The 27,020-nt window shown below is 43.9% G+C and overlaps 1 protein-coding gene across 1 annotated transcript in view; it reads right to left on the reverse strand.

Moving 5' to 3' along the window:
• The window catches only part of LOC138580641 (adenosine deaminase-like), a 540,146-nt gene that overhangs the window by 282,743 nt on the left and 230,383 nt on the right, over positions 1 to 27,020 (reverse strand). The window contains exon 2 of the mRNA XM_069651342.1: positions 7,781 to 7,842. Coding sequence (XP_069507443.1) covers positions 7,781 to 7,842 — 62 coding nt within the window. The remainder of the gene's footprint in view (positions 1 to 7,780; positions 7,843 to 27,020) is intronic.

Here is a 27,020-nt window from a genome sequence, read left to right on the forward strand (position 1 = left end):
AACCTAACACTGCTAAACATAGCAAAGTTAGAAACCTTAAGGAACAACAAACAACTGTTTGCGGGGTTCATCGATCTTAAACAGGCATTCAACGGCATTAACAGAAAGATCTTGTGGAGCAAATTGAAGGCATGGGGATGTCCAGAAAATCTGTTGCAACCAACAATGGCTCTATACTCAAATACTACAATCAGAGTAAGATTAAATAAACAGGGACTCCTAACTGATGAAATCCAAACCAAAAGCGGGGTTAAACAGGGATGTCCACTGGCATCTCTCCTGTTTAAATTGTACATCTCAGATCTACCAAAAGCATTAAAACAACCAAGGACCTTCCCTCCAAAAATCAATGGCAAATCCAACAGCTGGATAATATATGCAGATGATATTGTGCTCTTAGATCAGACGCAAATAGGTCTTCAAAGACTTCTGTCTGCACTTCAGCTTTTTCTAACGGAAAATGACCTTGAAATAAATGTAAAAAAATCGAGAATAATATCTCTTGGTCATAAACCTCAAGCACGTCAGAATAAATTCCAGTGGAAGGTAAATGGAAAAACGATCAAACAAACCAACACAATTCTATACTTAGGTATTATGTTTAATACCTCAATCGAGGAACTGTGCTGGAAACAAAATCTAAGAACAAGAATGCAGACGTTTGCTGTGCAAGGAGCTAAGTTACATGCTAAGTTTGGCAAGTTCACATTGGCCCCAGTTCTAACTTTCTATCTACAAAAGGTAGTCCCAACACTAACATTTGGGAGTGAAGCTGGTTGGAACTTAAGTGCAAAATTCTGGGATGAAATGGAAGCTTTATTCTGGCGAAAGATACTGAAATTACCATTAAATGTGTCAGCGGTTGCCATTCGACAGGAATTAAGCAGAGAGGCACTATATAATACAGTGGTGTGGAAATCGATAGCAATGCTGTGGAAAATGTGTCTACAACCGTTTGCTAAACCATATGAGATCTTAAACCTGAGAGATGTACACCCTTCAAACGACTTACTAAAAATATGAGAATCAAAACTAACTAAAATACTAGATGAGGCTGACATATCCTTAGAACAGGTTCTGCATATGCCTCAAATTGCAAAAAAACGGATGTGTCGATGGAACTGGATTAACAATGAAGAAAAACGCAGACAAATGAAGACAGCTTGCGATTTTGGTCTTTCAACTCATGAAGTCGGAGTTCACCAGAAATATCTCTCTAAATTTCCTTCATGGTACCATAGAGATCAATTCATCAGACTTCGACTAAACTTTTACAAAACGAAAGAGACACTTACATTGAAAAAAGATCCAAGAACATCAGACAATGTATGTCGCTTTTGTAATAAAGAGATCGAATCGTTAAAACATTTAATAATCAGATGTCCAGAAATCTTTGCAGAGAGATCACTGCACATTCGGAAATACGCACCAAAAAATGATAACATGGAAGACTGGTGGAGCTATTTAATTTCCGGCACAAACCAACAATTGACATGTGGAGTAATAAACTTTATGGACAATATTCTCCCCTCGAATTAACTATGAACAAACAAACTCTTGTATAATAATTAGACATTATGGGCCTCATCACAACTTGGGCGGTAACGCTGGCGGTATTACCGCTGGTGGTATTAGCCCTAGCACCGAACTCTGCAGCGCTAATAGCGCCGGATCACGAGTTCGGCGGTAATGTAATTCCTCATTCCCCATTAAGCCCATTCGGGAATGCCTCATTCCCCATTGGGCTCAAGGGGGAAAATTTGTGCTCTCACCGCCGGCGGATTTCCCGCCGGTGGTAATAGCGCGAATTTTCAGCGGATTTCCCCCCAGACAAGAGCTGGCGCGAAATCCGCCGAAGTCCTGATTTGGTGGACCTTTAAATCCGGCGGTAATAGCGCGACCGCCAGATTTAAGGGTTACCGCCAAAGTCGTGATGAGGCCCTATATCTGGTAAAACTGTCAAGAAAAGTGATGGAAGTACATGTGAAAGAACCATCGAAAATGTGATCAAGAACATGTAGATAATGTTGACAAAAAGTTTTTTTGGTAAAACTAAGTAAAAAAAAACAAAAAAAAACAAAGTGACTTTCATACAGCGCACTCAAACTAATTTCCTATTCTTAAAAAAAATTCCTATACCCCATCTCCACGATCCCCCCCAGGCATCAGCTACACACATTTGGGACGCTCCCTATAATCCCACAAAACCCTCTCGCAGCATGAGCACCTTTCATTTTCTATTCAGAAAAAGGGGGACGTCCATGCAACCCCCTCATAGCTGCAATCGCCCCAACCCCCATTAGCCACAAATGATCCTGCAAGCCCACAAAATCCTCTCACTGCACCAAAACAACTAGCCCTATATATTACTATTCACAATGAAGGTGACGCCACCGCAACCCCCTTCTCCTTTGCACTCTCCTCCCCTCACACAGAAACATCATCTTAGCAGGTAACAATCGCGCTACTCCATCCCCCAACCCAAGCTCCCTTTGTCCCCATACACACACACACATGTATTCACCGCAGATTGTTAGCACCACCACCTAGTGTAGCGTACAATTCACTTAAACCCAGTGCTTAAAGTGGGCCGGGGCCTGCCGGGGCCGGGCCCCGGCAGTCTCCAAAAAGTGGGACTGAGCCGGGGCCCTGCCAGGGGCCCCCCATCCCACACAACATTGGCGGGATGCATTATCCCGCCGCAGCCGCGACGGGAGATGCGCCCGCCGTGTTTAATTTCAGGCGAGCTGACAGAAGTGCCAGCCAGGCACAGCGTCGCTGAGGCTGGCTGGCACTCACTGTAACTTCCCTGATGACCCCTCATCTGAGGGGTCATCAGGGAAGTTACAGTTCCTTTGCCCTCGCCAGGTCACTGACCCTCAGCGAACCTGCGGGCTCCATGATCTAATATGCAGATTAGATCACGGAGCCCGCGGGTTCGCAGAGGGTGAAAGGCGCCTCGCTCAGTGATCTATCTGCTCAGAGCAGAGATCACTGAGCCCGAGGCGTCTATCTTCGTTGGCAAAGCTTTATAAAAGATGCCTTGAATTGTATACGTTTCAAGCCATCTTTTATAAACGTAGAAATATTTCTATGTTTATAAAAGACCGCTTGAAACGTGCACAATTCAAGGCATCTTTTATAAAGCTTTGTCGATGGACAAAGCCACCTCGGGTTTTGTCCGTCCTCGACGCTTTATAAAAGATGCCTTGAATTGTTTACATTTCAAGACGTCTTTTATAAATATAGAAATATGTTATAAATGTCTATGCTTATAAAAGGTGGCTTGAAAAGTGCACAAACCATAGTAAGGTAAGCACACAAGTGTGCGTAAATTACTATGGTTTGTGCACTTTTCAAGCCACCTTTTTATAAACCTAGAAATACGTAACATGGGTATGTTTATAAGGCTTGAAAGGTACACAAACCATAGTAGTGCCCATACAAATATATAAATGCTCACATACATTTATATATTTGTTTGCGCACCTTACAATGATTTGTGCACGTTTTAGGCCACGCCCACAATGGAAGCCACGCCCCCAAACGAGGGCCCCCCCCTCAATTTCTTACCCCACTTAAAGCACTGCTTAAACCTTTCAAAACAATAGCCAAGGACGTTTATTTTATCAAACTCCTTGATTTTATACACATTTACATGTATTTGATGTCTAAATATTCTATCAATAAAAAGAAAATGTAACATCCTTTTACTAAAGTTATGCATGGTAAACTCGGGGTTACTGTTTTTCGTCCATCTGAAAACAAAGACACAAATAACCCACGGGTCTGTCCAACCCACGGGTCTACCCTTAACGGTCTGTTTCCGCAATGGTAATCCTGCGTTCTTGCGCCAATATCGATATAATCAGAAACAAAGCTCATACGCGCCGCGTGCCGGCTAAAAGGAAGCTCATACGCGCACAGCGATGGCTTCGAAGAATTAATGAGGCGATTAAATCCAAATTCTCAAACACGCCGTAATTGTCTCTGCAGCTAGTTCCACACGACAATTCGGCCTGAACGCTTCAGGTTACCTTTTCCAAATGTTGACTATTTGTACAGTGCAGTGGTGTCTTTAGGAATCAAATTTAGGGGGGGTACAGAGGGGGCCAAAGACAAAAGTAGGGGGGCCACAGATAAAAGTAGGGGGGCCACCAATGAAAGGGAATGTGTGACGTCATAAGCACTCCTGCAGAGACACTTTTGTGCTCACCAACTACCAAACCACACTGCATCTCCCCTCCCATCAGAATGTAGGCACAAAACCGTTAAGTCACTAATGACCCTCATTCACAGTGTTGTGTGCTACATTGTGATCAGAGTGGCTTGTCTTGAGGGAAGAGGGAACTTAACAGCTCTTCATTGTTGATTGCGGCCCTGTGTGTGTGCCGTGCGGGTGAACACAACACTGCAGACAGTGCAGCGTGAGTAGCCCAGCTGGCGTAGGGGGGCCCAAGGGAGGGGCCCAGAATTTCAGAGGAGGGTCCCAGGCCCCCACCCGTGATCCACCCTACTGACGCCACTGGTACAGTGGGCGTTGCCTACTGTCACAAGTAATACAGGGCGCACGCTTTGTCCATTTGCATAAAGGAACTACACATTTTCCACAATAGCACTTGCGTGGAATCTTTAGTATTATTGTGTGAATAGCTGTATTCCTATTTATACATTATCTGTAGGCGTGTGTTTGCATTTTGCTTAAGTGATGTGTGTGTCTTATGTGTGACACTTCATTGCAAACTGTGCAAAGCAGTTATTCCGCTATACTCGTGTGCATTGAAAAAATAAACTTCTTCATGCATGTTAACAGAAATTGATGGGGATAGCTCAGTGAATTAAGTACACGTTATTGAGTTCCTCTTGCATCCCATCACAGTACATCATACTTCTTTTGCCCAACATATTTCTTTCATATTTTCAGATTAATTTAGAATGTGGTTTGTTGCATCATATATCCGCTTTACTAAATAAAAACGCCTGTGGCTGCACAATGCAAAAATCCTAGTATGTTGGTATACAATTAAAGTTGTGGTGGCAAGTGTGGTCTACTGGGTGTATTGAAGACAGTGGAATAGACACCAGTCCAGGCTTCTCTACTTGACCATCGTGTGGGATCCACTTTACCTCACAGGACCACATTTTCCTAAACTTCACAGATTAAGATGATCATAAGTGATTGTTATCTTTGCACTATAAAAAACCAAGCAGAATCATGTATCCAGCATTTCAGGCTTTACACGACATCAAATTACAGTACTTGGGAGGTTCAGGTGGAACTTGCCAATGTCTGCAGCACTTAGGCTTGTGGAGCTGTAGCTTCCATAGGACGCCTATACCTGGCATACATGGAATCCAGTAGAAGATGTCACTATAGGGTATATAGGTTTCACTTAACATTCTATGGCGGAGCCTGGCCTGTGAGGCAGTATGTATTATAATATGGCTATACCTGGCATGTGAGGTTTCAACAGCTATAAGATGGCAGTGACAGGCCATATGAGGCAGCACTGGCAAAAGAAAGAGGTGCTCCTGACCTCTGATGGGTCTACTGCATGTGGCTGCGGCATGTCATGACTGCACCCATTACATATTGGGACAGCACCATAGTTAGTATATGGTTGAAAATAGCCTTTTTGTCTGCTTTAGTACCATTCACTTTTTTATTAATTGTACTATTATTGTAGGCTTTCTTTTCACTTGCAGTGGCATTTATTGTGTTGTCATCTGGACCAAAGAGTATATGATATCACACCCGGAGATGCTGTCAGGCTCAAAGCTCATGGGCTGTTACTTCTTGTGATGTCATCAAGTTTGTGATGTCACTTCCGCCACCTCAGGAATGTTGGTGAATTGAAATGGGAAGGCAAATACATACAAATCCCAGATGCCCACACGTTCACCCACACAAAAATGAGACTGACATGTGAAATGACAGAGCAGAGTTCAACTAAAGGGCTCAGAGTGCAGTCATTAGGGTCTCACTCCTATAGGTCTCCTGTAGCTTGCAGCCCAGCTTCCTGATTCCCTGATTTGTTCAATATGGAAACAGAGAAATGTGCCCTTGACAGTGTTTCCATATTAAGGTCCCCTAGATGGTTTCAGGGACAACAAGTAAGGTTCTCTCAGCCCAACCTTGTTTCCTGCTGTCAGTAGGATTAGACCACCTACGCAGGGAATATCTACCTTCGTCACCTACAAGTAGAAGTAAGGTGCATCAAGTGTCACATGGAACCATGGACATAGGGAGTATCACTTTGGTGATACTCAGTTATTCATCATGGACAACTCATCGTTCTGTGGAGCTCATGCATGATTGCTAGTTATCTGTGCTCAATGTTAGAGACACTGGGCCTCATTACAAGGTGGGCGGTAAGGGATTACCGGTACCGGTAAGTGCACCGGTGCCGGTAATCCCTTACCGCCCTACTACAAGTTCCCTTTGCGGGTCCTTCCCTAACGCCTGGTTTTACCAGGAGTTAAGGACGGGACCCGCAAAGGGATACCGGAGTAAATAACGGTACCGCAATTTGCGGTACCGTTATTGTCGCCTTCCCCCTTCCCATTGAGCCCTATGGGGGTTCAAATGGGAATGGGGAAGGGCTCTGGTGAATGGGGAATTACCGGTCCCTCCGACCTCGGAATGGACCGGTAATTGCTCCATCCACCAGACCGGAGTCGGTACCATTTTGGAGGCAGCCATGGCGCTAATGGCGCCATGGCTACCTCCAACCTCGTAATGAGGACCAGTGTCTTGTTTACATTATCATTACTCAGAGCTATTGGATTATTTAGGGGCCAGCTGCAGACCACCAGATGTTTCGGCCAACAACTACCGCATGCGTCATCATTGACTACTCTGGCTGGGGCTGATGGGCATTGTAGGTTCTAGAAACCAAATCAGCGTTGTATTGCTTTTTATTCTCCAATTGAAAACAAGTTTGTTTTGTGCCGTTTTTGTGTAGCCAACTGTTTTAGCTTGCTGTGCATACGTACACAGACATTTGAAGTGTAGTGGGACAGCAATATAGGTTTTACACATCCATCTCAAGGGGTTAATGGAATTTGGGAGGACGGCTCCCACACTGCTCTTTAAGACATAAAGATCTCAGGTGATCTGCATCCAGTCCAAAACTAGGGATAGGTCAGGAGTGATGATCTGCATCCGGTCCAAGACTAGGGATAGGTCAGGAGTGATGATCTGCATCCAGTCCAAGACTAGGGATAGGTCAGGAGTGATGATCTGCATCCAGTCCAAGACTAGGGATAGGTCAGGAGTGATGATCTGCATCCAGTCCAAGACTAGGGATAGGTCAGGAGTGATGATCTGCATCCAGTCCATGACTGGGAATAGGTCAGAAGTGATGATCTGCATCCAGTCCAAGACTAGGGATAGGTCAGGAGTGATGATTTGCATCCTTTCCATAACTGGGGATAGTTCAGGAGTGATATATAGATAAAGGATATTGTGAAGCACCAGGAAAGATCTATTCTACACAACATGAGGATAGCATCACAGGGTGGGTGGGCCTGCGAGGGGGGGAGGGGTGGTCAGGTTGCCTCCCAAGATTGTTTTCAAAAGTGCAGCTTCACTCACTTTTAATTGGTCCTGTGGGAGCATGATAGCTGGAACCCCATGAACGCAAAAACCTGCTATGCAGCTATGGGCATATCCATGGTTCCTTTGTCAAAACGGCAACTTATAAGTACTCTGCTTACCCATTCCAAAATAAAAGGTTTTAAAGATTAGATAAAATGTAAACAAATGTTAAATACTCACTTAGCAAAATGTAGAATGGTTTCGGGCTTAATGCTGCCATCGAGGTGAATGTGAAGTTCTACCTGTAAAAAACATAATGGAACAAGGACGCCATTATAGATAAAATTCATTAAATAATGAACATTAGTACTGATACAGTATAGTCACGCATGGTTATGCTTCACATTACTGCTTAGCTGAAATAATGACCAGACGTATTATGACATGGTTTTAACAAAGGGGTGAAAAGAGTCTAGAGGACTTTTGTGAAGTAGTGATCCACATGATGTATCAAGACCCATTTGCTTATTTTAAGAGTGGATTTACAAACCATAACAACAATTCCAAATTATTCAAGAGTGTAGCTAATTTTCCAGGCGTACCATTCAAAATGGAGAAGAATGGCAGCCGGGGGCCTCAAATGGCTGAAATACGTTGTCAGAAAGAGCGGTGGTGTTGACATGTTGCAAAAGACCCACTGCAGTAGTAGCAGAAAACGTGTTCATGTTTTCCTACCCAAGCCATTTGCACGACCTTGACTGACTTATTTGAATAATTGTTTTTTAAGTCAATACAAAGCAACGGTAGTACTCAATTAGTTGGGCTGTTTGAATTATCATTGCATATTTAGCAGCTACGCTCAAGGATTTAAATAAATAAATTGAAGATCAGGAGCTATAAGCAGCAGCTCCTGGGTTTCAGGCATCACTCAGCAAGGAGGAGACCTCTAGGGAATGCGGGTGCAGGACACAGCCTGACACACTACAAATTTCAACATGAGATGAAAACTATGCTATAGCTTTTTGTCCACTCTATATGAGCATTTGTGCTTTAAGTGTCTTTTAGATCTGCCCTGGGGCTGCTTGATAAAAGGTCCCAAGTTAATGTCACACAGATTTGTTTGTATGGCCCCATCGGGTTTATGGAGTCAATGGTAGCCTCTGGTAGATGTGGGTGTCAGGGTAACCAGCGAGGCTACAAGCAGGAGCTAGCCATCTTTATCATGTCTGTTTGCTGCAGTCAACAAATACATTCTATGTCTAGAAACAGACAACGTATCTCTACACATAGTGACTTTTTTACAGAAACTCACACTCTTTAGTGGAGCAGTGGGGAGAGCATAAATGGGTTCTCAGAGGGCCAACAGAGGAGAGTAGCATTTAAAGAAAACACATAGATTTCTGTCCAGAAAAACCCACTCCACATGATGCAAAATTCACTAATTCCATGGATAATCGAACATGATAAAGCACTGTATGATCACAGCAGTAAATGCAATACAATTCCCTAATGCACTTTTCCCCCGTAATTTCTTTCTGCGGTATGAAGTGCTGTTGTGCTCATTGTCCATGTGAGGGCATGATGTGCACAGATTGGTGCCGTGCAGGTCGTTAGAACAGGATCCCGTGCCGTAGGGCGGCGGGAGCAAAGATGGATGCATGGGCTCTTGAAAAGATCCCACCGCTTATAGCATGTGATGATGGATCCGACTAGTGAAGTGCCGCACTCAAGGCAAGCTAGGGCAGAGGGCACATGGTGAGGAAATTGGAGCAGATGCGTGCATGGTCATGGGGGCTCATTACAAGGGGAAAACCAGTAGTGGGGGAGGCTCTACAGGGAAAGTGAAACTTGGAGAGAAGGGGGATGAGGGAGTGACCAAACGGGCTCAACGGAGAGGATTCAAAAAACTGTGCCATATTATGTTAAGGACAAAATTAGAATAGTGGGGATCAGGGAAGTAGTTTCTATCAGTGTCAACAGGGGTACAACACATTGGGGGTCATTATGACTCTGGCGGTAGCCGTGCCAGTAAATACTGGCATGGCTGCCGCTGGAGTCATGATTTTTCCGGTTCCCGGGAATGGGCAATAACGGGACCATTACAGCCCCGGCAGACCCAGTAATTGCCTAATCCCGAGCACGGAATCAATTGGAATGGGGAGGTCGGATGCCCTGGCACCATTCATGAATGGTGCCGGTGCATCCGACAAGGTCTGCGAGCGGGTGTCGTTCCGCCCGCCAGGTCAGACCCGGTGGGCTGAAAGGCTCCTGCTCATAGTACTCGTAGTTTGCCGGTACAGAAAAGACAGCACCAGCAAGCTTACCGGTACCGTTGTTTCCGGACCGGCAACCTTGTAATGAGGCCCGTAGAAAGTCTGTGCACCACATAGATTCTTGGTCTTCAACTGTTATGTTCCGCATTTTCTATTTCATTATTAGTAGTGTGGCATGCATACCATAGTCCACTTTACGGTCTGGGCTCCTACTTGTCAGACTGGGAACTGTTGCATATGTTTATCGGAAAAGCATCTCTTAGTCACTGGCTATACTTCAGCAAGGAAGCTTCTTCAAATAAGTCTGCTTATCGTAGTCTCAGCAGTCTTTCATGGGTGTGGTCCCCAGGTCTGTTCTTTGAGATCCTCAACCACACATGTTTTTCAGGATCACTATTGACTATGTAATTAATTGCAACATAGATGCACTCTATTCGGCACGGGAGACTGGTGGTAGATTGAACCGACAAACATCAAATCTGTCTCCATTGCAATGGAGGTGGACAATATAATTTCACTTCAACTGAGACAGCCTAAACTGTTGCAGTGTGGCTCTGCAGACGAAAACAAACACTTGGAGCAATAACCTGTTGACTAAATTAGCTACTTAATCGGCACAATCGCCATATTCTGTCCTCAGGATCCATTTACGCAAAAGGCTAACAATGTATGGTATGCACCAAATTGCGTTTACAATTGTTCGAATGAACAATTGACCGATTTTAAAGGGTCACAATTGATATAGGGTTTTGGTGGTTTGGGTTGGGTGAGGGGTTGTGGGGGGCTTCCCCCCGTATATATGTTACAATTGACCTTCAGAATTTGGTCAATTGTGAAAAGGTCAATTGTAATTCGAACAGTTGTAAAACGAACAATTCGTATACAACCCAATGTATATCTATTCTTGTTAAAAAACAGTTCTGTAACGGAACAGGACTTGATCTACTGATATAGGGTTCCAAATATGATAGGTATCTAGATATTCAGTGGGCCTCATTACTACTCTGGCGGTAGCCATGCCTGTAATACAGGCACGGCTGCCGCCGGGGGTTGTCATTTTTCCAGTGCCCTGTAACGGGCAATAACCAGGGTATTACAACCCTGCCAGATCTGGTAATTGCCCATTCTAGGGCGCCAAAAAATATTCTTCCCCATTCTCTTTGAGCCCAATAGGGCTCAATGGGAATGGGGAAGGTGGATGCACCGGCACCATTCGTGAATGGTGCTGGTGTACCCGACAAGCTCTGCTCGCGGGTGCCTTTGCAGCCGCCAGGTCAGACCTGGCAGCTGCAAAGGCACCTGCAAGCAGAACTCATAGTTTGCCGCTCCGGGAACTACAATACCGGCAAGCTTACCGGTACCGTAGTTCCCGGACCGGCAAACTTGTAATGGGGGCCCAGTGCGTAAACTCATCAAGGAGCTAGTGGAACACTGGTATGTGATAGATACATTGGTCATATAAGCCAAATAGGTAGTGTGAGAGAGGGTAGGTAAGGTCTCTATTGGCTTTCTCTTTGTTTTAAATAAATGTAAACAAAATGGCCTTGATCTGGACCTTACTGCCGCGCTTTGAAACACTTGTGTATAGGCACGTTATAAATGCCATATCATATCAGATCACAATAGCAAACTGTATACATCTTGTTTAACATGCTATACTATTCCACACATTTTATTTTAAAGTGAATGAGAAGACTTCAGTTCTAGCTACTATTGGGAATCGCTCTGCATCTTTAACACAATGTAAGTTTAAAAAAATGCAGAACTCTCAAAAACGTTTCGCCCACGAATAAAGCTTATTACAATAGTCCCTTGGAAAAGAATACAACTTATGGGTAAAATCCAAGACCAGAAACGGTGAACTACCCAGAATGAAATACAGAGAAGCTACGGAAGCTTGCGAAGAAAATATCAATTTCTTTGGAAACAAAGTTTACAATGGAAGCAGATAATCCTAAAGCCTCTCCCAGAGAACTATTCAAAATATTACAGGAGTAAAACTTCAAACGGAGGCAGTGGCCACGTTAAAAGATTGTTTTTGTTTGGAGAATGGTAACTGTTCAAGGCAGAATCATAATAATTACATAGTTATTTTACAGAAGAACTTGCTAACATTGTTTTTCTCTTTCACATGGTTGTAGTTGGTGAGCAGGTGCAAGCAGATCTAGGTCATGTGGCCGAAACCCCGCCCACCTGTCAATCACTGCTAAACTGTTGGTGCCTTCCTGTTTTGCCGCCCTTTTTCTATACTTAAGCAGCCCTCTAGACTCTTACTTTTCAGTTGGTTAGCAGGTGCAAGTGGTTCTAGGCCATGTGGCCTAAGCACCACCCACCTTCTTAGCCCTGCCTCTTCCTTTCTGCTCTTAACTCTTAGATCAAGGTCATATCTCGCCCGGGCGTCTGAAGTGAAGGGCAGACAAAGGAAAGGGCAACGCCTGTTTGTACCTTTTCAGACTGGGAGAATCCAGGGCCCAAACGCCTAATTAGAAAACAGGTAAGCATGTGCCAACATGTATTTTCTCCCTCCTGCCCCACAGGCCACCCGCACCATCACCAGGCAACGCCAACAACATTTGGCCTCCACTAAGGCATGGACTACGCAATGCTGCAACCTAACCCACATCAGCCTCAACCCCATCAGCACCGCCTCACAGTCCACAACATGGAAGTTGATGCTTGCCAACATCTGCTCAGCTATAACCTGTGCCGCAGACATTGCTGACCTCATCACTACACACAACCGTGACACTATCTTCATCACCAACCAAGACCTGGCTGACACCCACCTCCACCCAAATCATAGACATCCTTGTCACTGATGTCTTCAGCATCCAAGACAGAGACTGTGCAAATAAGACAGGCGGAGGCCTCACAGTCATCCACAAGACCTTGTGGCCCTGCACCAGACTTGATATTGACAACATTGGCTACTTCAAAGTCTTCTCCTGCTACTTCCCGCTCTCCCCGACGGACACAGTCACCTTCCATCTCATCTACAGACCACCCAAACCCAACACCGCCTTTCATCAGAGACATCACCGACCTAGTCACCACCACGCATGGCAACATATTCCTAGGTGACTTCAACCTCCCAGGCATAAGGGCCACCAAACCGATGAAGGAATCTCTCCTCAGCCTTCTCGACACCTTCAGCCTCACACAGCACACAAAAGACTCAACACACAAGAAAGGTGACATCCCCGACCTAGTCATCACTGCACTGCCTTCCCTCAACTACAGCTCCTCTCTCCCGCTTCACTGGTCTGACCACCTGGCCGTGGTTTACAACATCCTTCACCCTACCCCAGTCAAGCACTCCCAACAGAAACACCTCACACAAACCTTCAGGTCCATCAAGAACTTCCGAGTGGAAGACCTCACCAAGCTCCACCTCACATGGACTGACCAGCCCCAACCAAACTGCAACTCTTTATTGGAAGCACTCAACGCCATCCTCTCAGCCTCCATCAACCGACACATGCCTCTGACGCAGTGCACCTGCAAACCGAAACCATCAGCAGCCTGGTACATGCAAGAACTCAACCTCAGCTAAAGAGTCATCAGGAAACAAGAGAAAACCTGGCACCGCTCTAGTACTGCATCCAACCTCGCACTCCTCAAGGAACTCTGAGCCACTGCAGACAACTAATCAACACAGTCAAGGCCTCCTATTATCAGACCATCATAGCAGAAGCCAACAACAAAAGCAGAGGCCTCTTCAAAGCAGTCAAGCACTGCATCAAACCGCTACCCAACCCTGCCATACCACACTCCTTTGAAAAATACACTGCCATCAGCACCTTCTCCATCAGCAAAATCAGCAATGTTCGACAGCACATATACATGAGCTCTGCATAAACAGACCTACCTCACGTCCCTCCTTGTGAAATCTGCACACCCTGGACAACATTCAAGACACTCTCTACAGAGGACCTGGTAGAAACGCTGGCCGCCCTCAAAGCCACATCGTATACAGACACCACCTTTCCAGCATCTGTCCTCAAGACCTTCCCCACAGAAGCTCTCCTTCCCTACCTGGAGATCATCAACAGCTCCCTAACTCAAGGCACCTTCCCATCGACACTAAAGACAGGACAAATCCTCGCTCTACTAAAGAAACCTATTCTGGATCCCGACTATCACCCCATCACCCACCTTCCCTTCCTAGGTAAGATAATTGACACCAACAATCTCCTCCAAACCTACCAATACAAGTTCAGATCTAGGTGCAGCATGGAGATGACAACTATACAGATTGTTGATGACACCCTCAACCTCTTCGACAATGGCCACCCCTGCCTCCTGGTTCTAGTCGACCTCTCGGCCGCTTTCAACACAGTACACAACCAGGCACTCACGGACACAATACAATGGCGCCTGGGGATCAGCGACTTTGTCCTACGCTGGTTCAAGTCGTAACTCAACAACAGTTTGTTCAGATGGACTTCTCTAGATTGCCAATGCTACTTTTCACCTGAAGTATCCCTCAGGGTTCCATCCTCTCCCCAGTGATCTTCAATCTATACATGGAGCCTCTGGGAGCCCTCCTACCCACACGCAACATCCACATCCACCAATACGTGACAACACACAGCTATACCTCAAAATCGACTCCATCAAGGACATCCACAGGCTCAAAACTTGCCTCTCACTGATACAGTCTTGGGATATACAGTGCATACTTGAAGCTCAACCCCATTCCTACTCCTCACCAACAACATCTAACAACCAGCCATACAGACCTGGCTATAAACCATGAACCCTGAGGGCTTCACACCCTAGCTCACCTCCTGCGCCAAGTCCCTCAGGTTCCACATTGACAAACACCTCACCATTGAGGCACACATAGCTAAGAAAACTCAGACAGCATGGTATCAGCTCTCCCTCCTGTGGAAAGTCAAGCCATTCCTCCAGACAGCTTTAGATCCACCGTTCAACCACTGGTCCCATCCCACCTGGATGGGGCAATGCCCTCCTCGAAGGCTTCCCGTTGTCCTCCCTTGAGCAACTAAGAAGTGTCCGCATAAAGGGCCTACACAGATATGACCACAACACCTCCGCCCTCATTGACCTTCACTGGCACCGACTACACACACAAATCACCTTCAAGTCTTGTCACATCATCTATAAGGAAGTTGCCCTCAAGTCACCCAGCTACATCACAGAGAAACTCAGCATCTCAGGCAGACAGCGCACCACGGACGCCAGGACATGTGAAGACTTGAAATCTGCCACTACAAAAATGAAAAGACCACAAAACAAGCCTTCTCTGCCTATGCCCCAAGACTATGGAACCTCCAACCAGTCAGAATCAGACTTGCCCCCATGCTCCTACAATTCAAAAAAGAACTCAAGACTCACTTCTTCAAGGAGTCTCTCCTTCTCAACAACTAGATCATCAGGTCACCCTTGTGCCTCCTGAGTCGCTAGCCGCTTTCTGACCCGCTCCTCCCCACCACTCTGTATAGCTGTACCCCTCCTCTGTATGCTATCTCCCACTGCATATCTGTTCTGTTGTTACCTCTGAAAAGCACTCCATTACGCATCTGTACTATTGTATACCTCTGTAAAGCACTCCGTTGTGTATCTGTGTTGGAGTATACCTCTGTAAAGCACTCTGTTGCTTCTCAAAGCTAGGTCTGCGCTCAATAAATAAAATAATAAAAATAATAAAACGATGTTACTATAACCAATTTAATAAACCTCAGTTTACCAACCTCAGAAGGAAAAAGGGCTTAGTTGGACCTGCCATGGTTCGAACATGCGACTGCTGAATACAGTTCATGGCGGCGAGCCCTTAACTCCTTGAGATTTTGGACCAGTACCCTCACTAAACGACCCTTAGGACGAGAAATACCAGATGACAAGCTAATGTACAGTGCAACTCCCATACGTTCCTTAACGGGTAAGGAGCCATCCTTTGCTTTGGGTAAATCTCTTATCAGGAAATTACAGTAATTATTGGGATATATGAACATTCTTTGTATTTGTTTTGACAAATGGCAATTTCACAACTTTTCTTTTTTTTAGGTGTTTTGATGTAAGACCCCACACCCCTCTTCTACTCCTCACCCATTCCCCCTGCCCCCTTTCTATATACCTTAACCAAACTTGCCATCTATATTTTTGTCTAGAAAAGCAGCAAAAAAAGCAGCAACACATATTTGGCGAAATTGCCAGTCGGCAAAAATGGGTACTATCAATAATTGAACAACGGAACCACCCCACTAAAAGAAGCTACTCCCAGCAAACATTTCATTTTACCCGTGATCACAGTTCACATATGTACTCAACCGCAGCACATGTACCCGCATAATGAAATTCTCGTTTTGCAGTGCCTCATGCCCGAGACAATTGCGATTATGTTATACCCTGGACATTATGTGCCTCATCAAGCTATGTGTTCAATGTTATACCCTGGACATTATGTGCCTCATCAAGCTATGTGTTCAATGTTGTATTCTGGACATTATGTGCCTCATCAAGCTATGTGTTCAATGTTATACCCTGGACATTATGTGCCTCATCAAGGTATGGTTTCAAGGACATGCCGATCAAGTTCACAATGTCCTTTTCCCCCAGGGGTTTTCTCTTCTTCATTGTGACCATGTGGTGGGGTTCGCATCATTGCTTAGTCCTGCTCTAGATCTTTGGTGCTTATCCTCCCATTGGAGTGTGTGGCATTTGCAATAACAGGGCATGTATATAAATAAACGCGCATGAAGCACAAAATTCACTGGCTTTCAGTACAACTACATATGAAATATGAAGATGTCAACACGATCATACAGTAAGTAAGGACACGTCAAGATGGCACCCATGGAAAACGAGCAGTGAGTCACCTCATCGAATTGTACTACAATACAGTTACCATAACAACCTAACAGAACGGCAACGCCAAACTATAGTGGAACGCTGTGAACACACGGAGACAATGGGCGGTGGATTACAGAGAAGGAGAGAAGCAAGATGAGACGAACGATCAGTAAACGGCTGACTGAATTCACATAGCGGCACTGGTATGCTAACGGGAACACGCATGGTAATGGAATTCAAGTACAGAGGTGAGCATACGATTCACACGCGCTCTAATTTTTACCCAGCCTGAAAATTAAAACAATCAGGGTTTTGACACTGGGACTCAGCGCTTTCATACAAGCGACTGATCCCGGTGCAAAACCCACATCAAAACGCCTCAGAAAAAGACTGATTGGAGTGAAAACAATTCCATATTGTTTTCTTCACAGATCTAACAAAAAGACACTTCGTTGCATGTTAAGGAAAGACAAACTACTAGGTATCTACCGGCTATTTACAAGTGTGGAAGGTGTTTGGCAGACCACTGCATCTCTAGTATCAGTGAAACTGAAGGTCAGAGTTATTTTGAGTTATTTTGAATTAACACCTTTAGAAGAATGTTTCAAGTAATAAGTAACACAGAGTGAAATATGACACTGATCAGAATTGTTCTACATTTAAATTCTAGAAATTGATTTATTACAACTTGTGATTTGACTGCACTTGATGAAGGGCTAGAATAGTCCGAAACGTGTTGTGCATTAAAAATCAACAAAAAGGCAATTAAATTGAAAGAAAGGAAGCCACACATTTGGACTACCACCATCAGAACAAGTTAGGGAATTAACCCACAAAAGAGACATATGTGGGTAACCAATCATAGGAAACTATGGACTAATCATGAAAACTTGAGTGGTCAACTCTCTTATTATATTTGGTTTGCATGTTGTAAAGAATTATACTTGGGGACTTCAAAACCAAGAAAGAAATGTTTATTTATTTATGCAATGAAACAGGTACTATGTACACAGAAAACTGCTATGTTTAATTAATTGCGAGTAATACAGAAATTCCGGTTTGGAAATGTACTTTGTTTTGTAACATTAAAAAATTAACCAAACTACTTAAGAGTACACTATAATTGAAAGGTAAGATTCAAATTTGCATATTGATATGCACAAGAGTGTGCACGGAGACAAGGTCACTCTGGTGTTGAGCGACCCTGTTCATTTTGTCTGTTTAGATTAGATTCTGCAGCCCAGAATCAGTCTCTGTCAGCACCTAAATCGTATTCAGAAACTGGACAATAACAAAATATTCTTTCTTTTTAGGTAGTTTTATCTTATCTGGGAGAACCAATCGTGCAGTCCTGTTTCATCACTCAATGAGTGCTTGCATCTTAATGATCTGAAGTAGCACAGTGCAGTCCCTACCAGTTTTTTTTTTTTGTTATTGTGCATTTAGTTACATACAAAAAAAATGACTTTTTACAAATTCGATCATGTTTGTGAGATATAAATGTCTCTTGACTAGTTGGTCCCCCACTTATCCCTTAATGTGGATTTTCCCTATTGGTTGGACCGCATATTGATCCAAACTCGATGCACACATTTTCCGGGGCAAACCTTTTTGCAAAGGCGTCTGACCCGATCTTTGGCTCCATTTTCTTTTGATGAGGAGGGCACGCTCTGTGCAATATTTGGTTGGAGTCTAAAACTGTTGGATGGCCCAGACGGGTGATGCAATTGCTCCAATCTTCTCAAAATATGTGCCAATCAGTTCGCTCCAGCAGCCCCAAGTACTTTAAAGAATTCAATTTCAATAGCGGGTGAATGTAAGGATAAGAACCTAGCCTGTGAAAATCTAAGTCACCAACTTCTTTGACTGCAATAAAAGCTGCCCAGACAGCCTATAAGAGGGCCATATTTCAAGTCAAAGCACACCTTTACGCCTCCCGAATTCATGGCCTTGCAAATAGACCCTAACTGCATTTTGTCGAACACTAGCAAAGGCCCTTTTCGCTCCTCTTTCAGCCACTTCTGCTCTTTGGAGTGAATACTGCACAATTCTCACATTCGGAACAGCATCCCTTCTTCCCTGCCATCACTTAAATCCAATACCAGCTGGCAGCCTTTTAGCAATACTTCCCTGTGGAGCCGTCTTCCACTATGACTCAAATGAAGCCTTCCTTTTATGAGATCAATGCTTTACCATCGTGAAAAGCAATTGTGTTCTGCTTTGAAAGAACCGTGGGGCATCACGATTAATGCCTCATTACCCACATGTTCCCAATCAAGTACTGAAGCTAGAAAATAGTATGCCTATACTAAAAAAGGCGTCTTACCCCCTAATTGGCTGTGTCACATTATTGACCAATTGGGGCTTTACCTTTTTTAAGGGGGTGGGGTGGGGAGGAATAAGTTGGGTTGTTTCTGGACAACTTAAAAAATATGTCACTGCTGGTCCACTTCTAGCCTCACAGCAGTCTGACCTTTATGCTGTGTGCAGCAACGAAACTGCAACCCTGCAGCTGCGGGATGACGTGCTTTGAGTGCTGGATACGCAGGGTATCTGTCTGTTGGCACTACTAGACCGCTCCTAGGCTTATGACTGGATCGATGATTGGGTTTTGCTTGCCATCCCTGAATATTGCATGAGTTTTATGGGGGAGCGGTCAGTGGAGGCCTGGTTTATCGCCTTCCTATCCACCCATTCTCAACTGCTCAGGGAGGGAATAGCCATGTCCGTTCTGGCCTTGGCCCCCTTTGGTGTATCTCAGAGTTGATCTTGTTGCCCATGTCATTTCCCCTTTACATGGAGCTTGTAAGGAATCTTGGTATCCGCGTGCACCAGTATGCTGATGACATGCAACTTACATATGGGTGTCAACTCCAGATGACATCCATGCGCTGTGGGACTCCCTAGGGGATATGAAAGGTTGGATGGGTAGGCATTTTTTTTTAAATCAACTAAACCTCTTCCCTCTGCCTTCCTTGCTGGATGGCAGCCTCCCTCTTCGAGGCTGCAAGTCCAGAAGATTGTTGAATCTTGTTAATTTCAGCTGTTTTTGCTTTTTTGAGATAAACAACTACATTCTTCCCATCTGACTTCTGTGCCTTGCTTCAAGCTCGTGTCTGATCCCTAATGGATTCTGGGAAGACAGCTTTGGCTGGTACGCTCGCTTCCACCTTGCCCCTTTTGACAGCGGTCCTCCACACTACAGCCAGTCTTGTTGTGGGTACCCGAAAAGTTGAGCACATGACTCCAGTACTCCACCAACTCCACTGGTTGAATATTAAGGCCAGAGTTCACTGTAAGATGGCGTACTTAACGTACAAGGAAGTACACTATGGGCCTCATTACGACCCTGGCGCTAAGGGGTTAACGGTGCCGTAAAAGGCTGCAGTGCCGTTAAGGGACCTTGAAGGTAATTACAGTACCGCAATTTGAGGTACCGTAATTACCGCCTTCCCCATTACCATTGAGCCCTATGGGGCAAAAATGGGAATGGGGAAGGGCCAATGGTGCATGGGGAATTACCGCCCCGCCAACCTTGGAATGGGGTGATAATTCCCCATTGCACCATGGCGGACTCGTTACAATACCGGCAGCAACCATGGTGCTAATAGCGCCATTGGTTACCGCTGGTGTTGTAATGAGGGCCTATGTCTCTCCTGCTCACCTTACTAATATGCTTTATATCTCTTCTAGCAAAAGAAGGTTTTGGAGCAAGAATTTACTTTTTCTAGGGTTCCCAAAGTGTAAAAAATCGATTATTAGTGATGGGGCTTCTAAAATTTCTCTGTCTCTGTGTGGAACGGCAGCCACATTGACGTAGGACTAATTACCGACTTTCTGGTCTTCCGCAAGTCACAAAAAACATGGTTTAGGAACAAGGCTTTCAGAAAGATTTGACTTGGAGATGTAGTTATATGTGTTATTGCCACTATCTATTGAGGGTTTAAACTAGGTGCAAAAGGATGTGTTTTCTGGTTTAGTCTTTTAATTTTTATAGTTTTAAATGCTTGTGGTAATAGTGATTTGCATACAAGGTTTAGCACAGTCCTCTAATTCATTTGTGTTCCTTATACCACTAATTAAACAGGTAAATATAAAAAAATAGAACAAATGCCTCTTTTGAACACCTGATGGAGCTTAGTGGATTCGCCACTGAGTTAGACACCTTCTTTGGAAGTGAGTATCAGTGCCAACCTTAGCTCGATTTCTGTCCAAAATCATTGAGAGTATTGCCATGGCTCAACTTGACGGATGTGAATCTGTTAGGAGAGTGTCATACAAAATGTTGTCCCCAATGGCAATCTTTTTTTTGCCATAATTCAGTCACAATCAATTGTTCACAAACATGTATTAGTCAAAGCAATCAGCCTCTACTTGCTAAACGAGTGATAACACAATAGTACTAGTTGCTGATGATCAGTATCAGCTAATTTAAAGGTTTTGTTTTCAAAGTACAATATTTTTACAGTGTTCAGTTCGAACACAGAAAAAACAACAAGAGTACTATTCAAATATAATAATATTCTAAACCTACACCTGCCTTAAATGCAAAATGTAATGTTCTGTTTCACCTATGTTTTGTAATATATTTCATTCCCTTCTGTAACTAAGTGTAACTACAAGTAACAGCGCCGCGATGCCTATGGGCTGTTTTGTGCGCTATACAAATGTAAAATAAATAAATAAATACATTCAAAACACAACAATAGAAATTCAAATAAAAGTGATAAAACAAGAACAAGACAAACAAAATTACAAAATATGTATTAATAGAGCATCAGAAAAGTGACAAAGGATTACAAAACATCAAAATGGCATCAGCCAGACAAAAGAGAGTATCTTATTAAAGTACCAAGTCACTTTAGTGTATCAAGTCTCTTTCTAATTAAAGGGCTAGACGAATCTCAAGCAAATGCGGTGTCCACACCAAATGATTGTTTTACATGTTGCCTCAAATGTGGTGTACACACCAAATGGTTATTTTGCACGTAGGGCATAATAAGAAAAAATAAGAGATGAATGACTAGACTAATAACAGGTGATATAGTGATTGCCTCATAAAGAAGAGAGAGAAATATTAGATGACTCGCCATTGGGCGGTGGTAAATTTGGGTACATTGATTAAAGTAGTAATACATTTCTTATACTGAACAGATTTGTAATTGAGGACTTGTTATTTGGAATATTCAAATGTAAAGCAAGATATAGAACTGTAAACTGGTTTACCATGAATACATCGAATACGAAATGCCAGAGGGAGAAAAAAAATGAAAGATTTTACAGAGAATAACTTTCAGTTTTGTCTCCCCCAGACATTTCTTGCAACCCGCTCTCACCAACCACCTTACTTACCTTCCAGCGGCACACAGGGCAGTGTGCCACCGCCTCCGCCATCCCTCTGGGACGCCTGTTCTCTTCAGCACTTAGATGGGAACTGGTGCTGCAGGGTCCTTTCCTTTTTATCTATTATTTTTTTTCACTTTGCTTGTCCCCCACTTTCCTTTTTATGTAAGGTGGGGCAACCACCACTCCCCTTGATCGACATTTTTTGGAATTCGTTTTTTTTTTTACAGTAACGTATTTGCCATTTTTCTTCCATTTGTTTTTTTTCTACGTTTTGTGCGGATACCCTGTAAACTGGCTGTAGTAAAACAAATATGTATATAATGAAAATGTTGAAAGTAGATATGAGAGTTGGCAAGCAGAGGCCTACCTGCATAGACGGCAGTACAATATGTTGGGAGAGTGGCCATTGGATCTTGCCCAGTAAAGGCACAGGGACAACAAAAACAATTGCCAATTGGGGTTCATGAAGCAGTGACCCAGTGCTTGATTTGTTGGCTACCTTCGTTAACAGTGATCACTTAATTCTTCTCAAAATATTGGAACAATTAGCAGGCATCTCTGGGGAACGCCCTCCCCAAGTTTGCATCATCCCTTTCTCATGGAAAGTCACGCATTGTTGACTATACAGCACCCCCTATAACAGCTCTACGTGGGGGCAGCGCAAGTAAAGAAGAGTTCATTGATTTCAATGTCTATCTTCAAGTGTTAGTTCTGTTAGTCTCAAGATGTTTGTAATTTAATACATACATGAATAACAGTCAACTGCAGTTTCCTGGGCAGCCAGAGATCATGAAGCATATTTTAAGTAGTTACTAGACTACTGTAACAGTATGGATAAGTAAACACTGTTTATCCCTAAAAAAAACAAGTCATTCGGAAAACATATTTATGCATCCAAAAGTTTCATGTTCTGTCTGCCAACTAATGATCAGATAAATATTGCAATGCTGTCGAAATGTGAAACCCGGGGATAATTGAGAGCTTATCGAAAAGAAATCTAGCAGTACCCATATCAAAAAAGGTAATCATGGGTGGCCGAGCTCTTTCTGAGTTAGAAAGAGTCAAGGCCTTAAAGGTACTTCCTAAGGAGATAAGAGGTAAGGTGGATCACTTGCGTAATGGAGAAAAATGTAAAGCAATCTTCTTCAAAATACAGGAACTTCCTGACTGTGCATGCTCCAGCACTACCACCCTTTTATGCATCTACTAATTGCAAATGGGTGACTTTTCAGGATTTATTAAATTATAAGAACACTTGGCCCAATACTGAGGTCGCTGGAAAAATCGCATTACTGTCCTTAATGTGCATGTTTTGTTGTGACATTTCAGATCATCTCTGGCATACATTGATTTTGGAGGTTGGCATGGCCGCTGCCATTCACTAAAAGAGGAGGAACAGCATTATAAAGTATGTTAACAAACAGAAAGGAAACCTATTAATGTAGAAATAAAACTAATTTATTGCATACAAAATTCACAGCTGTTTGGCCAAATATGTATTAATTCTCCATATAATAATTAGACTGAACATACATAATATACACATCTATGACAACCACTATAATGGGTCCTTCAAAAAGTTAATTTACACATTACATAATGTCACAGAACAACCTCGTCTTCCAATCATAAAACAGTACCAAAATATGCAAATCTTGTCACATATGACAACATATTCATAATGTATAAAAACACATTGACATGCTTCTGTACGGTAATATTGTTCTAGGACTTTCTTGTGCCTAGAATAGTTCCACTAGCCCAAACAGGCAATGGAGGTAAGAGCAAGACCAAGATTTGTGTGCGTGAGAAGATGTGGTTCTTGAGCTTTCAAGAAGCTGTCGAATCATCACTCTCAAACAGCATTCCATTACAGTCTACGGGGTTCCCCAGTCCAGTACCTATCAGGTTAATGCCAAGGGGAGAACTATCATGTCAATGCCTCTGTTCTGATTTTCGATCGCAACCCACTGGTTCATGTGTGCTAGTGGTCAATGAGGAGCACTCCAGCTACACAGAAATCAACATCTTCGAATCAGCAGCAGCTGAAGCTGTCATACCCAAATTGGAGACAATATTGGTGACTCATTGGCTACCACAATCTATTACAACCGACAATGGTTTCCCGTTTCCAGGAAATAACTTTCACCAATTCCTTGAGTCACTGAACATAAAACATGTGCACATTACCCCCTACAGGCCACAAGCCATTGCCAATGCTGAAAGGTTCATGTGAACACTGAACAAATTCTTAAGAATCACGACTGACTAACACTCAGAGGGAATAACAAACTACTCCCCACTCATCCTCAGGAAGACCTGGTGGAACGCAATGAGGAGGACAAGAGAAGACGGCATGCTGAAGAGCCCGCCATTAGGGTAGCAGACACTGCATTCCTGAAAAACTGCATAATTTCAGTAAATAGCAGCCTGCCATTTGAATCCACACCTACTGTGACTGCAAAAGAAGGCACAATGATCATTGTTCAGTGAGGGTCAGCCTTGGAGACACGAAACTCTTTGCACTTCAAACCTGTCAGAACAGAGCAAGCTGGAGGCGCTCTACGAGGGGAAGATGAAGACCTTCACAGGATGACATTGACCCTGGAAAAGCACACACTGGGTCTCATTATGAGTGTGGCGGAAAGGCAACAAAGGCACCGGTAGTGCTACCAGCGCCGTTGTTACCTCTCCACCACACTACGAGTTCTGCTCGCCGGTGCCGGACTGCACGCCTGGTCTGACCAGGCGTGCATACCGGCACCCGCGAGCAGAACTCATGATTGCACCAGCACCGTTATAAACGGTGCCCAGGGGGCAGAATGGGGATCGGGAGGCTGGCCATAACGGCACCCGCGAATGGGCAATTACCGGGTCTGCCAAACTCGGCATGACCCGGTTATTGCCCATTCGCGGGTGCCAGAAAAAAAACTACTCCGTCGGCAGCCGTGCCCTTAATAAGGGCATGGCTGCCGCCAGAGTTATAGTGAGGCCCAATGATCTTGAAACAACCCTGGCCCTGCAGAAATACTTCAGCTGCTCAAGAGTCAATAACCTATACTGAACCCACACATCAAGGGAGAGGGTTATTAACCTCTACCAATGTCCCCACCTTTAAATTGCCCATTGAAAATAACAAATTCACACACTAGGGCAATAGAAACGCCACTGAAGGGACTCAAGCAAACACACTTTGAACATACATGTTCCTCTTTGAAAGTAATTTACATGCAGGAATGCCAACTAGCCTATATTTCAATTGAGATTCAAGAATGCTGTAGGTAGGGATGTTCTGATTTCATTTCGTTTTTAGGAAATGAAAGCTTTATCCTGGATCCTCATTCATTTAATACATGGTGAATGCCTGCTCATACTAAACGAAATGTATATATATGTTGATGGATGTGTTACAAAAGCTTCTATTCCTGTAAATGTAGCATTTATGCATAATTTGTTTATATTTAAATGATGTATTAATTTCAATTTATTAATAAATGACCTTCTATTTAACCCTCTGTAAAGGGGAGCAAGGCTGCAAGGAATTAATATTGTTAAATTGGCGGACCCAGGTTCATAAAAAGAACTTTATTTAATAAATAAAAATGAAGAGCACATGATTTGGGGTGGGTGGAAAATTCCCCCAAACTAGTTGCCGCCTGATTAAAACATCCTACAATTGGACACATTACAGAAGGCAAGAAAGGAACCAATCCCTCCACTGTGGACCTTTGCCTATATGAGGGGAGAGAACCTCCCAATAGTTCACTTATCTTTGAACATTGCTGGAACCAGATTGGGAGTAGTCTACTGAAAGGTCCTCTGCCCGAAAAAGGTGAGGACCAACAGCTCCAAGGAAGAGGAAAGCTCTTCTTCCTAACCAACCCATGGGCTTATTTGGGATGACCAGCTGGCTGGACAGGCCTACTGCCACTGAGAACCAGGCACCCAGGCCCATGCTCATTGGAGGTGACAAAACCCTGCAAGTACTCACTGCATAACTTACAGGTTGGTAAGGGCAGAGGAAAGTACTCAACTCACTCCTGATACCATGGCTGGGGTCTCCCAGCACCCAAAGAACTGAGGAAGTGACCTTCTGGCTCTACCTGCATCTCAAAAGTGCCTTGATGTGGGTTTAGGGACATTCAGCGCAAGACAAGCTGCTGCAAGGGAAACCAAAGGAGTTATCTTTGATCTCAATGCCTGACCATCTCTGCATCTCTGAGTTTTGCTCGACGGCAATGCCGATGATCTGCCATCTCCATATCAATGACCAGACAAGTCTTGTAGCATCTTCAAATCTCCAACTCGACAATGCTTCCCTGGTCACCAGTTTCTGCATGTTCCAAGCCATTGTCACTGCGGATGACATCTCTAATTCTATCATAACCATAACACACCAAAACAGAGAGAAGGGCTTCAACATTTGCAACATTATGGTCTCTTACTGCCAACACCTTGGCCCCCTCTCGGTTGCGCCCCACTCGCACTGTGCCGTCAGCCACTGGGTATTCTTCGTAGCCGAGGCACTGAAACAAATGTGTCACCACTCCGAACGAAAAATGGCATCTTTCACCTGAGCCCACCACCAAATTGGCTTACATACAGGCACGGAATTACTATCAATGCTCTATAAAAACATCCAAAGCCCAGCACTACGCTAATCGTATCCTAAATGCGCCATGTTCCTCTAAGGAGCTTTTTCTGGTGGCTAAAGAGCTGTCTTCCCCTGATCAACCCCCATCTACGACCATCCGCACTCAAGATTGTGATCTTATCGCTTATTTTTTCCAAGAAACGTACCATTCGAGCCAAGATCCGCTTGGAAAGAGCCTCCTCTCTTAATACCCTGCACTCTCTTGATTGCTCGGTGAAACCCTGTCCTAATATTTTTAATTTTGTGACAGTAACCGAAACTCTGGTTACTGAAGCACTATCTAAATTGAAATCTGCTTCACCTATTGTTCCTATTCCTCTCCACATTCTCCAGGATATATCTGGGAACTTAGTCCCCCTCCTTACAGAAGCACTTGAACACTCAATTTCCA

The sequence above is a fragment of the Ambystoma mexicanum genome, chromosome 3p (assembly GCF_040938575.1).
Source record: "Ambystoma mexicanum isolate Mex_15411 chromosome 3p, UKY_AmexF1_1, whole genome shotgun sequence".
Taxonomy (NCBI): Eukaryota; Metazoa; Chordata; class Amphibia; order Caudata; family Ambystomatidae; genus Ambystoma; species Ambystoma mexicanum.